Below are 17,301 nucleotides of genomic sequence, written 5' to 3'. Positions count from 1 at the left end.
AGTCATGATCGTGCCATCACACTCTAGCCTGGGTGACAGAGACTCTGGCTCAAAACAAAAAAGAACTTTTTTCTCTAAGCAGGTGCTGTATGATTTCTTCTTGAATATGTTTAATTTGCCAAACACTTAGGTCTTTGAGATCTTTCCCTTCATTTGATTTTTGTGAAGCTGCTTTAATGCTGAAGTCTCTTGTCTCTCAAGTCAAGGTCTGGTTTTGACCAGTATGCCACATCCCCACCCATATGTACCATCCCCGCCCTACAAATGCAGTGGTTTGTGACAGGGCACTCTGTGGCTTATGATTCTTTGCCCTTTAAATAGATGTTTTTCCATAGGTTTCACTGCCCATAAGATTTGGACAACAATATAGTACACTCAGTGCATGGAGTACAAGAGCCCAAGAGGGTTCTAGAATTTGGGAACCAGGCCTGGAATTCCTTACAGAGGAAATGAAGACACATCAGAATGGAGCCGTATCAGGCCACACAACGATCCTGGTATTTAAAACTGCCAGTGATGGAAATTGCAGCCTGGAGCACAGTTGGGCTGGGAGCTATGGGCCTCAGGACGGGGAGGCTCCAGCCCTGAATGAAAGCCTGGTCCCAGGTGTCCAGGTGGACGCACCCCAGAAGCAGTTAGGAGACCATGTCTTTTCTTGGTTCTGCATTCAGAGACTCATGTGATCTGTAACTTGGTGTTTTGAGATGAGCAGACAGCGTGTCTTGCAGAGACCACAGGCTTTGGGGTCAAAATGGATCTGGGTTAAAATCCTGGCCCTGCCTTAGTAGCTACATGGTCATTGTGCAGGCCAATGAACCTCATCTGTAAAATGGTGAGACTGAAATGCTGTTATAGAAAGCACCTAGTATGGTTGTGTGTGGTGGCTCATGCCTGTAACCTCAGCACTTTGGGAGGCCTAGGCAGGAGGATCACTTGAGCCCAGGAGTTTGAGACCAACCTAGGATACATAGTAAGACACCCATCTCTACAATTAAAAAATTAGCCTAGTATGGTGGTGCACTCCTGTAGTCCAGCTCTTGGAGAGGCTGAGGTGGGAGGATTGCTTGAGCCCAGGAGTTTGAGGCTATGGTGAGCCATGATCACACCATGGCACTCCAGTCTGGACAACATAGTGAGACCTCACCTCAAACAACCACAAAAGCACCTAGTACAATGCCTGGCAAATACAAGAAATAACAATCCACATTACTATTACTGTCAGTACTGTTACCCTTTTAGATATGCCTCCCTTTGCAAATGAACAAATCACCATTCTGGTCAATACTTAGCAATGATCAGGAATCCCACAGCCAAGAGAGAGCATGATGAGATGCAGCATCTGAAGCTGCAGAAAAGACAAGACAAAGCCAAAATTAACTGCCAGGGTGCAGGCAGTGTGAGACACTGCCTGAACACTCTGGTCTTCCTGAAGGCAGAGCATGCTCAGGTTTGCCCTTAGCTGCTGCTGCACACATTTGGTATCAAGCTGTCCTTCCCAGAACTCATCTTGAGAGTTATGAGCCAAGGCCAAGTTCTGGTCTTCGAGCTGCTCTCCTGTGTTCAGATGTGTCATTTCTCTAATACCTATATGTTTTTTAGTCTAAAATAGTTGCTCCCTTATTTACAAATAGAGATAATTCTACACCTTTCTATTTCAAGTTCTTGAGTCATTTCTTGGCTTGTATTTCAGCTTTTACTTTTCCTCAGCCTTGTAATTTTATTAACCGTGGCCTAACCAGGTGTTTCTCAACCTGAGGGCTTCCAAGGCAACTGGCCCCCCAAGAGAGGAACGGAACAAGGTCGGCAGTGGCTCCGATAACTCTTTCGTTTGTTAGCACAAAAAGCCCAGCATCCAGCCATGGTGTGCACAGCACTTCCTGCTCGCAGCTATGGCAGTGGCCTGTCTCAAACTGGAGCCTGCCAGCCTTGGGCACTTCAGGCCCACCTGGCTGCGGTGTTTGACGGTTTTGGTGCGCACCTGCCAGGTGTCTGAAGGACACCGTGTGAGCTGGATTGCTGTGTATCCCAGGAAAGCATTGAACATCACAGATGGAAGAAGGAAGAAACACTGGGCACAAATGCCCAATTCATTTTACAGATGAGGAAACTGAAGAAGCTGAGCAGCGACATGAACCTTGTCTAAGGGCTCGGGGCATAGAATCTTGGCCTCTCAGCACCTTTGATCTTAGTATTCTTGACTAGTTCTGTCCTTATTCTTTCTTTCCTCACTGTCCTACCTCACCCCTTTTCTGATGCTTCCAGATCTAATTTTCTGCTCTCTCCTGACTAGCAATAATCAGCGTCTCTAGGACAACAGGACATGGCATCCTCCAGCTAATGGCAGCCAAACACATCGCTGAGAGCCAGGTTGCCCTCCGCAGGCCCTGCTTCTCCCTGCATCACACCCTCTGCTCTCACAGAGCGTGGATACCACTGCTTGTCTGATGAGTGCAGCAGCAGCAGCCTGGACACCCAAGCCCAGCCCTTCACACCTCCCATCTGCCTGGACATCCCCTCATTATCACAGATTCCCCCGAGACAGCATGGACCCTGGAGCCTCTGTTTAACCCTCCTCTGTGAGTCCAAGGACTCCCCTGCCCAGCTGCAGGATATCTTGGCTTTTGCCAGGTTCCCACCAGGCGTGGCTTCCGGAGGGCAGGGCCTCCATCTGGCTCCTCGTAGTGCCTATCCCTGAGTGCCTGGCATCTTGTAGGCATATGAGGCTGAAGATGCTAGAAAAATTCATTCCTCCAAAATGTCTAGGATGATATTTTTTAAAAAAATCAAACCTAGTTTTAGTAAAAATCTTCAGTTACCTTGTAATTACAGGGGTTTTTCCCTGTTTTGCACTTTGCAATGCACATGTTACTTGAGTAGTAACTTTTAGATGGTGACAAATCATGGTCACCAGGAGCGAGGGCCCTCCACCGCACGCAGGCCGCCACAGCCGCAGCCGTGGCACCTGCTCCTGTGGTGCTGCCTCTTCATGCCCACACGTGGTGCTGAGTCCTGGGCTGGGCCTCCAAAGACAGAAAGTCGGTGTCTGACAGGAGGTAGCACTAACAGCCTGCCAGGTGCTGATAGGCATCCAGCTACCCTCCCTGTAAACCAGGACATACCTACACTGATGATGGTGTTTACTGGGATTTTCTTCCTTGAACATGAATGTGTCTTTCCACTTCCTTAATGGCCTGCATATTTACGATTATATTCAGCTGCTCTCTTAATTGCCTGTTTTATTCCAGGCCCACCAGCACCCAGAACAGCAAGTGTGTGTAACCGCCAGCACAGGTGCTCCTGGAGAAAGGACCTCGGTGACACGCTTAGCTCAGGTAGAGCCTGTTTCTGTATCGTTTTCTTGTCACAAAAAATAGTCATCACTGAGAATCTGTATTTCTCCATCCACTTCCTTGTTCTAGAATAGAAATCTGAAGTGTTACTACAGATGACAGAGCAGGCTGTTTTCGTCTGCCCCTGTTAGGAGGTCAGACATGATGGCACACACTCAAGACCACCCTCCTGAAGAAATTAAAATGGAAAGAGTGGTTCAGTGTCTGAGGTAGAGAATTTAATCACCACTTTCCCAAAAATGAAGAGGAGGCTGAATGCCATGGTTCATGCTTGGAGTACTAGTGCTTTGGGAGGCCAAAGGGGGAGGATTGCTTAAGCCCAGGAATTCAAGACCAGCCTGGCACAACACAGTGAGACCTCATCTCTACAAAAAATTTAAAAATTAGCTAGGTGTGGTGTCATGTGCCCGTAGTCTCAGCCTCTTGGGAGACTGAGGTGGGAGGATCCCCTGAGTCCAGGAGGTTGAGGCTGCAGTGAGCCATGATCGTGCCACTCCAGCCTGAGCAACAGAGTGAGACACTGACTCAAAAGGAAAAAAAAAGAAGAATGTAGGAATTCAGTTTCATTTTGGAAATGAAATTTGGGAACTATTTAAGACAAATACTGAAACGAATCTGGAGTCGGACCTAGGATGGTTTCTGTAGGGGCAGATGTTCAGTTCTCAGTGAACGAGACCCAGGAGGACTCAACTGTCACCTCAGTACTGACTTGCCCTCGGGCCACCCTTCACCTGTTGCAAAACCTCTTCATTAACAATCCCGGTGGCTCTGTGTCCATTCTGTGGGGAGCACTGCTAGGACCGTCCCCCTCACCACGTTCCTAGTGCACATGGCAGCAGGTGTTCATGCCAGTGCCTTATGCTTCTCACACAGTTTCACGTGGAGTTCATCAGTATTCACGGATGAGTTTTCTTTTTAACTCATCTATTTAACAGTAATATAAAAAATATGGGCTTTTTCTCCATTCAGCTTGCCACCAACTCAAAATAAATGGACAATTTTAAAGAATAAAGAATTAAAGAGGGAAGAAGACTAACAAGGACTTCATGCTTATTTTTCTTTTAATAACCTAGCAACTATGAAAGAAAAATGAAGGTCTATCAGTCCAGCAGCAGGGCAGACTTCAAAATGCCCTTATTTGCATGGGGGAAAGGGCGGCCAATGGAATCAGAGTAGCTGAGGACAGCGGGGCTGCAAAATGCAAGCAGCTAGCAGGGTGTGATGTCTAGGAAAGACTGGCTGCCCTGAGAGGTGTCATGTGCCTTCGCCAATCTGTTTACAGAGGGTGGAGGAACCAGATACAAATGGGGAAAAGCACACGGCTCTGAGCTCGGTGTGGTGCCAGTGTGCGCTAACCCTTTGGAAAAGTCATTCTATGCATGTGAGCTGGCAAAACTTTCTGGAAGGTAATTTAACAATGTGTATTAAATTTAATATTTGTATTATAATTCCATTTCAACTTTACACAAATATCCATGTTTGTCACAATGTCATTTATAATAAGAAAAAATTGGAAACAACATCAAGGGTTAATAGGCTACTGGGTAAAGTGTGGCTTAACCACAGACAGGATGAAAATGCCATTAACCCTTTGCACTTGGAGATACCTCGTGCATCACCTACCAGCAACTCACCTACAGCACTTTTCTGCAAAATAGTGAAAAACAAATCACTTTGTATTAAATAGTATAGTGTTGAAAATAATTATTTTATTGTAATGATATTTGGCTTATAATGAATTTTGGACATTGAGGAACTTATGACCAAAAAGATCCCAAAATTCTATCTATTTTCCTAACAAGTGGTAACTTGAGAAACAGTCACCAACATGCATTGTAGGTTCATTGATACATGTTGTGCAATAGGAATTTGTTGGACGTCTTCCACCTGGTGTTTTCCTATTCGGGCAGACAATGCAATCTTGATTTTTTCCTCCCACATTAACATGTAGTCTGTTGTCCGAAGATGATGTGGAAGGACGTTCTCTTTCTATGTAACATGAGTTGATATGTTTTTACATATATCTCAGCAAATATTCCATCTCTTTGCTTTTTCATGCAATTTGAATAGAAAACTCCAAGAAAACATTTTTGAAAAAGTTGCATTGGCATTATTAGTCTGTCCTGTATAATCACCAGGAAGCTCTGTATCCAAGCTAGATTTATGATGTCCCCTCAGAGGGAACATCTGAATACAAGGGATTATTAAAAGTGAGGCAGACCCTTCATCTGTTGACATGGAAAGAGATTCACAATAAATGATGCTTTCTTAAAAAGGAGGCAACATAACAGTAGGATCCCATTTGTAATAAGCACACTTGGAAGGACATGCACGGACATGCCAACAGTGGCTCTCGCTGGAGCCAGCTCTATGCCACTTTCACTTTCTTCTTTATACTTTTAGGCAGACTCTGAAAAGCCAACCTGAACTTAGAAAAGTAGATTTCTATTCCAGATAGTTCCTGGAGAAATGTTAAGTTGTTGTACACTTACACACTCAACCATGCTACCCATGGAAGGGAATAAAACCACCTACCTCATATTATAGTTCATGGGAGGAGTCAGATGCCTGAATCAACATACCAAAGTCAGCAGACCACACAGCAGGGCCGTCGTCACTGCTTGGGCTGTGGATTCCATGCTGCCAGATCTTCCACGGTGCCAAGCACAGTCAGATTTTTATTTGAACTTTCCTAATATTAAATGTTGGCAACTTATTCAACTGGTCTTAAAACACTGCAGGTTACCAAAGAAAAAATACATATGGCAAATAAGTATGAGAAAAGACACTCAATGTTATTAGTCATTAGGCAAATGCAAGTTAAAACCACAATGAGCTATCCCTGCACACCTCTTAGAGTGGCTAAAATTAAAGACAAAACCCTAAACCGGCAATGGAAAGGCTGGATGGTCGAGCAGCTGGGACTCGCACACCCATTGCTGATGGGTAAGACAGTCGGGCAGCCTGTCTTACAAGATTCACTACACATTCACCATATGACCCACTCCTGGCTGTTACCCAAGTGAAACAGAAACCTGTGTTCACAAAGAAATGTGTGCGTGAATGTTTAATAGCAGCTTTATTCATAATCACAAAAGCAAAACAACCCAAATGTCCTTCAGCTGGAGAATGGACAAACTTTGGTACATCCAAACACTGGGATACTTACTCAACAGTGAACAGAAATGAACTGCTTATACACCCAACATGGATGAACCTCCAGTACCTTCATTAGGCTAAGTGAAAGCAGCCAGGGGCAACAGTGTTGGGTGTGATAATTTCATTTATATGACATTCTGGAAAAGGCAAAACAAGGGACAAAGACAACAGTGGCTGCCAGGATTTAAGGACTTGACAACAACGGGTGGCATGAGGGAATTTTGAGGGAGCAGGAATATTGGGGGAGCAGATATTTTGTTCTATACTTTGATGGTGGTGGTGGTTACATGACTATTTGGGAAACCTCATAGATGGTCAGAAAAAGACATGTATGAGCTAACTGTCCTGTGGGTGGTCAGTTTGCGGCCTCTCTCTTACTTAGAGCCTGGCTTCCGTAGTGGACATCCATGCGCATCCGGCCAGCCATGCTGTGGGGAAGAGGAACTGAAGTCGTGAAGCCCTATCACTGATAGGGTTCTTTTTCCTCCACAGAGGGTATCAGCATAGTATGCTTCATTATAGTAGAATCTCAAGTGCTCAGGTTACTTCATCAATACATTTGAAATATAAATAAAAGTTTATCTCACTATGTGTATTCAGAAAATGTATATACAAAATTATAAGTATAACAGTAAAACTTATTATGTAAAGGAAACCTGCAAAACTAATTCACATTCTAAACCTCTGGTGTGTGTTTCCCCGAATTTTCCTTAAAGCAGCGTTTTCCTGTGTTCTGGTGCTCAGGGTACTGCTTTCACCTGCAATTACTACTCAATGGTTTTTCTATATCCTGCAGTCTCTCCTGGCATCAGAGGAGCTGCCCCTTGTCTTTGAACAGTCTGCATGGCGCGTGGAGGAGTTGGGCCCCTTTCTACGCTTGTGTCTCATGGATCAGAACTTCCCAGCATTTGTGGAAGAGGTAGAGAAGGAACTTAAAAAGCTGGTGGGGTGACAAATTAATGCTCCATGTACATATATAACCAAGGAATGTCAAAGCTCCTTAGCTTCCTCCTACAACTAAAGATGATGTTAGAATAAAGAGTATTATTCCAAACACCTTTTATCAATGTTTTATTTTTAAAAACAAGTGAATCCACTTTTTTATACATCACTGCACTTCAGTAATTACACAAAACACAAGTACATGCATCTACAGTTATGCACCGCATGAGAACCCTGTTAAGTTATAAAATCTACCATCAACCAGTAAATCAATGTGAAAAAAATACAGTGTCAAACCAAAAGTATAACTATAGTTGCATAGAATATCACCATGCTATAACATTTCAAGGTCATTGGAAACAAAAGGAAAATTATAAAATTTTGCCTTGATTGAATGTACAAGAATAAGGTTCAACACATCAGTGCAAAAGGATTTAAGAATTTACATGATTTAACAAAAGAAAAAATAATCACTTAAGAAGCAATCATACGTATATACTGCAATTCATTATACCCATTCAGTGGACTGTTCCAACTTTTTATTAAAGTCATAGGTTAAGCCCTTAAAATTATAGATTTGTTTATATTACTCATCTTTATGTACCAGTACTGCACAGTTTCCTCATCTGACAACATACAATAAGGAATGAATATCAGCAGCTTAAAAATGAAACAAGCATTTACTTTATTTTGGATTTCTCCCACCCCCAAAAATATAAATATATATATATATTTATATACTGTATATATCTGTAGGTTTTGCTGTACTTTACAAAAATGTATCACTAGATGGCAGCAGTGCATTTTAGAGCTTTGCCAATTTAACAGCTGCATTAAGTAAAAAAATGGCGCATGCATGATCTGATCCTCAGAGGACCTTTTCACTTCTAGTTAAATATTTTAACAAAGGAAAAAAAAGCAACATTCACAGCACATCAAGCCCAAAATAGTTTACACCTTCTACACTGAAGCATTGTTTAAAATGTACCTGGCTAGGTCACCCTTACAGGAGAGGCTAAATAAGGCATGCTTTAGACAGTCACTGTGGTGTTGCTCACTTGAAAGGGGAGAGACCAAAGAGGTCCAAGCGGAAAATTTAGCAGGTCACGTTGCCACCAGTTTCAGGAACCTAAAGATCTGAAAAGAAAAAGGTATTTGGAAATTAAAGGGAACATGCATTGTCACTCAGGACTGCTCCAAGATAAAACAAAGCTTTGGTTCAGACGGCATGCACAGGGATGTGGTGTGAAACGGCTGTCTCCATGTGCCCGTGATGGCCTTCTGGCTCCGCTGCCACCGGGCACCATTCCTGTCTTGCCCCCAGAAGCAAAGTAAGACTAACACGCCTCTGGAAATAATCCACCTGAGAAGATGACAATTTCTAGCTCTTTTTAAAGATAAGAGTAGAGTAGTGCAAAGTATTTTAAAACATCTTATGTATTCTGAAATGGCATTTATGTAAACACGTGAAAAAAAAGCAGCTGAAAAATGTTCCTTTCCAGTGGCTAAACTGGGCAGACAGAACTTGCTCTGTCAGTCTCAGCTGCTCTGAAATGAACTAAAAGATCTTACAGCATAACTTAGACCAGTTACTGAAGAATCTGTGACAAAGTCAACAGAGGCACATACACTAGATAGAACTGTTTCAATTGCTAAGGAAGGCCATACTTACATTATAAGCAGTATTTAATTTGTGTTTCTCTGGCGCAAGTTTTTATCTTTGTGATTGTTGGTAGAGTTGGTTTTCCTTTGGAGGCAAAATTGTATCAGGTGAGTTAAACTCAGTAACAACTTTTGAAAGCAGAACACATGGAAACACAGGGACTCTTTCACTTACAGCCATCCCTGGGACAGTGAGGAATTTCACCCACAGTATCAGTGCATACAAAAACCCCATGGAAAGTACCTGCAGGCTGTACTGCAGGATCTGACTGAAGACCTGGGGAATATCGTCTACCTGAAATGCTTGGGATCAGAAGTGTTTCGCATTTTGAAGTTTTGGGATTATACCTACCACCAGTTTACCATCCCTAATCCAAAAATGCGAAACGCTCCGATGTTTCCCTTGAGCGTCTCCTCCAAGCATCATGTTGGTGTTCAGAAGATTTTGGACTTGGGGCTGTTTTCATTATGGCACTTTACCCTAGGTTTACTTAGCCTGCACACACCTTCAATGTCTCCTCCTTTTGACTCCCAAGGCAGACAAGTAACTTTCCCTTTGATTTCTGAACTAGAATACAATTAATATGAAGGTCAGAGGAAGTAAATTTTTCTCCACTGAACACCACTATCCCTTACCAACTAATAATCGTGAGCTGGCCATGCTGTGCCCTCTGGTACTTAACTGTTTTGGATGCTGCCTGCCTGCCTCTCACTCCTTAGTGACCAACTCCAGGAGACTCTGCCAATCTTTGGCTCCATGCTTGTAGTACCCTGTCTCCTGGATGGCAGCAATCACTGGTGGAGCTGGACGGTTTATCCATGCTACAGTCCAGCTGAGCAAACGTGAAGCCATGGAGACACCAGTTATTCCCCCTTGTTATCAGCTTAAGCATATGGAACGTGCAAACCTGTAAGCATCTTTTGGCATGGTGTTCCACTTTGTGTGGCTACTAAAACAAGACTGTGCAGCCTGTCCTGGGAATCAAACGGTCTTCAGTCAGATCCGTGTCTTCACTGCAACCTTCATTTCCCCTCACTGTCTTCCCCTACAGTCTTAGCAACTACATTTGATTAAACTGCAAATACAACATAATTCAATCAGAAACTGTCAAATCAGTATTCAAGAAAGTACTTACATTGGCCCAGCTGGTTCATCGTCTACAAGGGTGTTCAGTGTTTTAATAATCCATGAGAAATAAGAGAAGAAAGGAAAAAACTGTTAAATTCTGTGTAAGGAATAAAAGATCAGCAAGCTGCAAGTGGCAAACATGGCCAATCACAGCACTTACTAAAGGCCATTCCATCTGGAGGTGCAAACACTCATGGAGTTATTATTTCTAGATTCACGTTTAAATGGCGGGTATGTCGTTTCAATGGTTTTAGTTAACACTTTAAATGCTTGTCATGAAAAACTGCAACTGTAGCGGACAGATAGGCTGCAATATCATTCTACTCATCCTGTCCCCAAGTTCCAGTGGTTCACTCGTAAATAGATGAGAAGACAAACCAACATTTCAGTTGTAAAATCCTGCTGTTTGTTTTCTAGTATGAATGCACGCAGCTCTGGCTCAATCCTGCAATGTGAACGGACGTGTTCACTTGGTGCATTTGGCCACATCCTCACTTCCCCGAAGGGCACTCTTTTTCTTGCTGTTTTGTATTGTTTAGGAGTCTTTGGTCTGGAGAGTAAGACTGAGGAGAGGCAGCCACAATGGTTCAACCCAACACTGGGTCAGCCATGCTGGACTATGTCAGCGACAAGTGTGTGCACGCTAGAGGATGTTCTGTGACACACCAAGGACAGCTGAATAACAGTGAAGTCCCTCTAGGAGAGACTTTAGAGAGAAAAACAGGCTCATTTTTGTGCCCTGGCCAAAACTAGAACCCAAACCCAGGTGAGCCATGAGATATCTTTTTTTTAAAATCAAAAAGCTTACATTATCTGAGTTTAGAAGCCTTCTTAAATTAATACTTTATGATTCTGATTTATAAGTTTTTCTTTTGTGTTCCAACTAAGGGCAACTCGGTCCCCTTTAAGCAGATATATACACAGAGAATGTTTAAAAAAAAAAAAAAAAAGCCCATGCCCAAAAAGGACAGGGCACAAGTAAGTGCTCTTAGTTTGTTTTTGTTACACCAAAGTTGGGCAGACTGACTGATTCAGAACAGTTTGATTTCATGGAAGGCTTCCAGAAAAACTTGCAGCAGGATTCCACAAGGGGCTTGGTGCACATGAAGCAGGTATGAGCAGTCTTGTGGAGGCATCTGCGGGAGCACATGTCAGGAGGAATGTCTGTCAGAGGGAGACATTGCTCCACCTGTTCCTTCCAGGCAACGAGAGGCAAAGCCACCGCCAGCACATACAGTGACTGGAGCAAAGGCGTTCAAAAAAAAGAACCAACCACAAACCGATGACTCATCAGCCAAACAACAGGCCAGCGACACACCAGTGTCCACAGGAGTCCATTGCTAACAACAGTACACTCTCACACAGGTGCAGAGAACAAACTAGGACTCGAGGACACCTGAGACGTCTGTGTGCTGTGTATGCAGTGGAGGGGTACAGACACATCAGTACTGAGACACACACGCCCAGTCTCGTCCTCCCTCACAACATCCTATGCTCAGCATCCCGGCCAGGCCAGCTCAGCTACATGCTAGGACTAAGCACTTGGGGGCTTCAAAGAAAAAGAGACAGGAGCAAACTCAGGACGGTTGTAGTGCTCTGACTGTGCACCTGAAAGTACACAGAATTCTAAGGCAAGACAGCCCGATCGAGACACCACCCAATCTAGTCCCAACTGTAATGTAACAAGCAGGAGAGGGAGCCTTGCCACAGCCAGGCTGATCTCGTAAAGCAGAACCTGTCGGCACCAACCCAAACACCTTGCACCACAGGCGTTTTCTTTTCCGAGTGGGGCATTCTCTGCTGTCTGGTTAGTAACGGCACTCTCCAGCCTGACAAGCTAGTGACATGCAAAGGGCCACCTGGAGGTGCTGTACCAACAGTGCCTCTGGTGTAGCTGCCATGCCTGCAAGTGGGAGCAGCTAAGAGTTACACTGGGGGCAAAGTTCCAGGAGCCCCCTCCATCTCTCTCCCTAGGTCCACTTTCACACTGACAAAGAACAAAGAACAGCACCTCGTGTCCCCACTTTCCTGGCCTGAATTGCTGTCTGCAGCACCACTCCTTTATAGAGCAGACAGAAAAATGACTTGACCCTAATAGGGAAGTCAGGGGAGAGGAAAGAACAGAACTACAGAGAAAGGTACGAAAATCAAAGGAAATGAGGATTAAACAGCAAACTGAAATCCAAATTAGTTGTGAAAGTGAATGAAGTAAACTTGAAGGAAAGTGTTAACATCATGAACTGTGCATCGTATAGACTGAAGCGGAGATTAAACAAACTCCAAAAGCATGCATAGCGCTCACTTACCACCATGTTTAAGGGTTTGATGCAATTGAGGGGGAAAAAAAAGAAGTCATAGTAACCGACAAATATCAACATACCCCAAACCCTCAGGCCAAGGACTGTGTAAACAACAACTGTTCTCTCCACCTGGCATTACAGCTACTGGCTAGGTGAGAGGACTGGGGGGTGGAAACAGGATGCTTCAGAGTCTTGCGGGTGAGTTCCTGGTGGACGCGGCACACTGACTGGGCACACTAACTCAAGCGTGCTCAGTATTCCCCAGCAAAGACGCTGCAGCTTCTCCCCCAAGTCCAGCTCGTCCCATGGAAGGGTGCTCTGCGGTGTCCTGCATGTAACAGGCTCGCCTCCACAAAGGGGGCTTTCATGTCTAAATAATCAAAAGCTGCCGCTCCAGTGAGAGCTCCCTGGGCACTGCAACCATCTCACGAAGGATGGGGTCTCATGGTTTCTAAAGCCACTTAAATTTCGCCTGATCTAGGCAGATCAGCATTAAAGCCATGAAAGATAAAGGGTTACTTCCAATCTTCTTCCTAGTTTGGACCTCTGCATTTTCTCCATATGAAACCTGTAACTGACCTGATAATTCCTAGTTAACAGACACCAAATTTGTGTTTGGGGTGTCATTTTAAAAGCCACATTGATTTTCCAATACCTCCAGCCTGCGTATAAGCTACCAAATATTTTGACCAACTAATAGATTCAGGAACATTAGAAAAGCTTGTCATTTTGAAGTGTCTAAAAGAGCTCGAATAAACCAGAGCCACTAAAAAGGCCCCAAAACCTAAAATACTTTCTCTACCAATAACTTAAAGAAAGAATCCCTTTGACTTGCTTATAAAAATCATCCCAATGTGCAGACAGTCCTTTTCTGATGCCAGCACTTCTTCCCTTAAATCAGCTCCTGCTGTTTTAATTTGATGTCTGTGACGTCACTAAACCATCCATTAGAGGTGAAGCCAGCAACCAGCAGGCTCACTCCCCAGCTCCCGGGGGTTGGAGAACTTGAGAGCACACACTGCTGCCCAGAGTGTAGACGGCAGGAAACGACATGGAAGGTGTGCTCCAAGCAGGTGCCCAACTGTCAAGTGACGGAATACTAGCTGGTGCTGGCTCCACCTAGCCTTGCTGGAGAATTGTCATGGAACACTTTTGGGGATTCAGTAAGCGGTGATAAAGTGAAAGAGCAAAGCTCTTACTTGGCTCCACGAGTCACTTGTTCCTGAAGACACTGAAGGTGACATGTAAACACTCCACCTACAAGGCAACCTACTTGGCACTGAGCCTCAAAGAGCCCGTAACACAGGACCAAAGGAGTGCAGGTGTGACACCTCGCTTCTCACATGGCCACATATACTCCAGTGGATGAAGACAAAGACATGGGCTTTTTTATTTTTAAGGACGCAACTAAACCTCAATCCTAAGCACTGTCAATGTGGGAAATCTAAAGCGGTATATCTGCTTTTCTAGTGAAACATACTTAAACTAAACTCTCATAAGTTCATATTCATGTTTTCATTCTTTTGTCTTGTTCACTTCGTGCTTTCCTACCAAGAGGATGAGTTATCAAGAACTCACAGGCTGGCCAAAATAGGAATACTGAGTTCTTCTTTTCTTTTCTTTTTTTTTTTTTGAGTTGGAGTCTCACTCTGTCGCCCAGACTGGACTGCAGTGGCCGCTCCTGGCCACCGCAGCCTCGACCTGCTGGGCTCCGGTGATCCTTCCGCCTCAGCCTTCCAAGTAGCTGGAACTACAGGCGCGTGCTACCATGCCCGGCTAATTTTTGATTTATTGTAGAGATGAGGTCTTGCCAAGTTGCCCAGGTGGGTCTCGAACCCGCAGGCTCAGGCAATCCACTCACCTCAGCCTCCCAAAGGCGCGGGATTACAGGCCAAGCCACATATTTTAAAAGTTCAGCAAATCTTAAAAGAACCGTAGGTATAGCTTGAGAATAAAGTGCCTATGTGGCAGAGAAAATGTATGTCAGGCCTGTTTTTTAAAATCCCTATTTTCATAATGGCATAAATAAGCTGCACAGAGCCACAGATGGGATCTAACAGGTCAAAATGTCTCCCCTCAAAAATTCCCAGGTGTGTGTCAGACACAATGTGCCTCTTCATTTACTCCAAAAAGGAGTGTGTGCATTTATCACAGGCAGAGGGGGAGAGGCAAGTGAAGAAAACAGCCAGGTGGTATCCTCACCGCAGCCTGCACAGGCCATGGCCAAAGAAGAAATGGCCAGAGGCAGGACACTCACCAAAGAACAAGTTGCCTTTTTCGTTGTTTAATGATTATTTCCAGGAGAGGAGAAAAAGCAAGGAGGCTGGGAAAAGGGAGGAGTCTAAGAGCTGGTGGTGGAGACACAGGAAAACCATGGAATGGAAATGCAAGTGAGGGTGGGGCAGGGCTGGCGAGTGGGCAGGGCTAATGGGGGTTGGGGGGTGGTGAGGACATTGCAGTCATTCCAGCATCCCAGATTCTTCACCCCAAAACAAAAACAAAAAAGTAACAGCTGCTTGCATGACAGTGTTCTCCCGAGAGATTGGAGCAAGGAAGTTTTACTGTGCACTTACCCTGCAGTCACCTCTTATGCAGAATTTGTTCACTGGCTATATATAACAACTTAGCTTAAAGAGGTATTTTCCCTCCAGGAAGCTGTTCAGAAGATGTGTTGGCCACAGATGTCTCCTATAACAAACTGGCCCCCCTTTGAGTTCAATAGCCAAATAACTCTTTAAAAAGGAGAGCTGCTTCCCTGGGCAAGTGTCTGCACCGGTCTGGCAAAACAATAACCATTTCTCAAATCTAACCAAAAGGTCTGGCGCATCCATGCGACAGCAGCCGCTAAACGGAGAGGCTTCTTAAGAGAAAGACTGAACCTCTATCGGGAATACGCTGGACCAATGTGCCACTCTGTCATGAGAGTGGCAGCTGGACATCTAAAACACAAGAACCAGGCTCAGAAGGCCACCCTGTCTTCTCTTGCCTTTCTTGGCTTCTCAACCTTTCCAAAAGGCAGGCTGAGGAAGGCAGCACTTAGCAAAGCCAAAGCACTCACGGGATCAAAAGGCCCTTGTCAGACACGAGGCACAGCAGCTCCCCAAGAGCCAGAGTGGAAAACACAGGAAAGACACACAACTCTCACCCTTCACGCTCAGGTCTGAGTGCAGGTGCACTCTGCCCTGGGAGTCCTAATACGTAGCAGGAAAGTGAAAAATCTGGAGGAAAAAAGCACGAGGAACACAGAAAATCTTAAGAAAGCAGGCTCACTTCACAGAGCAGAAAAGTACTCCTGGGGCCACTCGCAGGTTGCAAGGAACTAGAACTCGTGGACAGAGGCCATCTGCTCCCAAGGGCGGCTGTCTTGGTGGGACAGTATAGCCTAGAGGAAGCCACCAGATCTTCCTGCAGGCATCATTAGTGTCAACAAAAAACCTCTCTGCCCTCCTCACTCTAACACCTACTCTACTTGCTGCAGGCAAAAAGAGTTGCTGAGAAGGAGAAAGGAAAGGGTGGCTGCTCTCAAGCATGGCCCTTAGGGTCAGAGGCCACGGCACACCTCTGGGGCCAGTGCCTTTCTGAGAGAGCACCAGGCTTCACCTCATGTTCTCCACCCACCCACGGTGGGGGTGCTGCTAGCCCACCGTTCAGTCACATGGACAGTCAACTCAGGGCAGAGGGTAGTGCCACAAGTGCACAGCACAGGCCTAGGGAACAGCTGGGCTACCGCTGGCAAACCCACCATTGGCCCAGGTTGGCTTCCACTGAGTTCAGGGCACATCATCTGGGGCCACCCTTCTAGCCAGTGACAGACAAGCGGCGGCCATGGTTGGCTAGCCAATTCATTTCTCTCTACTGGTCATGTCCAGGGCCAGAGAGTGGGGATGGGAAGCTAGTTAGGAATCTGAAGTACTACTGATACAAATCTCCATCAGCGGCTTCCGCCTGGTTGTAATCACAGGATTAGATATGACAATTCATGACCAAAAAACACAAACTCGTCCCAGAGCTTTTCTGACTTGGCATAGCCAGTAATCTTGGATTTCAGTTCTTGCTCTTTCCGCCCCACGAGTCACTGTGGTTCTTGCTCATTCACTCTGCTCTCGGGCCTGAGCCAGCCTGAAGGCATGGGCTCGGGCATGAGCTCCATGTGTTAGCGCTGAGCTATCCCTGTCTTAAATTGGATGGGTGGATACATTACACACCCTCCATAATTCTTGTCTATGGGACACAGACAGCAAAGTCAACCAGAGAGCCTTGAACATCTATCAAAGGGACCAGACAAGGGATCAAGGCTGGCTTGTCCCAATGTCTTTTCTGAACACTGACTGGTCTGGAGCAGTTACCTACAGGGGCTACACCAGGCAACCATGTGACAACCAATTAGATACCTTAAATCTGCCTGAAAGGCCAGGTGGCCTGCGATCTTGGGGTGGCTTCTAGGCTTGACTTGGATTCTCCTCAAGCTCAATCTGCCTGATGATCTGTATTGAAGGAGGACAGAGCTGAACAAAGAGACTGACAGCTGCCCGTTTACCACATGGGGCCTGAAAGGGTTTGGAGAACACCCAAACAGAGGGAGCGACAAGAACAGCTCTAGGCAGCTGATGCGAAAAACCTTACGGGCAGGGGTTAGGACCTAGTGACAGAACTTTCCCTCTTTTCTTTCGGGACTGACCCCAACACCCTCAGAGCCCTCTTTGGGTGCTTGGAAAGCGGCCCAAGGAGTGAACCCCAACAGCAGCTATTTTGTGGGGTG

At 45.3% G+C, this 17,301-nt stretch overlaps 2 protein-coding genes across 4 annotated transcripts in view; one reads left to right on the top strand and one right to left on the bottom strand.

The window, feature by feature from the left end:
* The window catches only part of REC114 (REC114 meiotic recombination protein), a 94,991-nt gene extending 87,261 nt beyond the window's left edge, over positions 1-7,730 (top strand). Inside the window, exons 5-6 of the mRNA XM_021707631.1 lie at positions 3,246-3,332; positions 7,306-7,730. Coding sequence (XP_021563306.1) covers positions 3,246-3,332; positions 7,306-7,461 — 243 coding nt within the window. The 3' untranslated portion in view covers positions 7,462-7,730. The remainder of the gene's footprint in view (positions 1-3,245; positions 3,333-7,305) is intronic.
* The window catches only part of NPTN (neuroplastin), a 31,297-nt gene continuing 21,561 nt past the window's right edge, over positions 7,566-17,301 (bottom strand). The window contains exons 6-8 of one of the 3 annotated variants that reach the window (XM_021707628.1): positions 10,250-10,271; positions 9,124-9,198; positions 7,566-8,588 (exon numbers count right to left, since the gene is read on the bottom strand). In XM_021707628.1, coding sequence (XP_021563303.1) covers positions 9,138-9,198; positions 10,250-10,271 — 83 coding nt within the window. In that variant the 3' untranslated portion in view covers positions 7,566-8,588; positions 9,124-9,137. Of the gene's footprint in view, positions 8,589-9,123; positions 9,199-10,249; positions 10,272-16,939; positions 17,027-17,301 lie in introns of those variants that run through there. The other 2 variants (XM_021707629.1, XM_021707630.1) reach the window with 2 other exon arrangements.

The sequence above is a fragment of the Carlito syrichta genome, unplaced genomic scaffold, assembly GCF_000164805.1.
Source record: "Carlito syrichta isolate Samal-C Ts95f unplaced genomic scaffold, Tarsius_syrichta-2.0.1 Scaffold122049, whole genome shotgun sequence".
Taxonomy (NCBI): Eukaryota; Metazoa; Chordata; class Mammalia; order Primates; family Tarsiidae; genus Carlito; species Carlito syrichta.
This window is presented reverse-complemented; position numbering and strand designations above follow the sequence as displayed.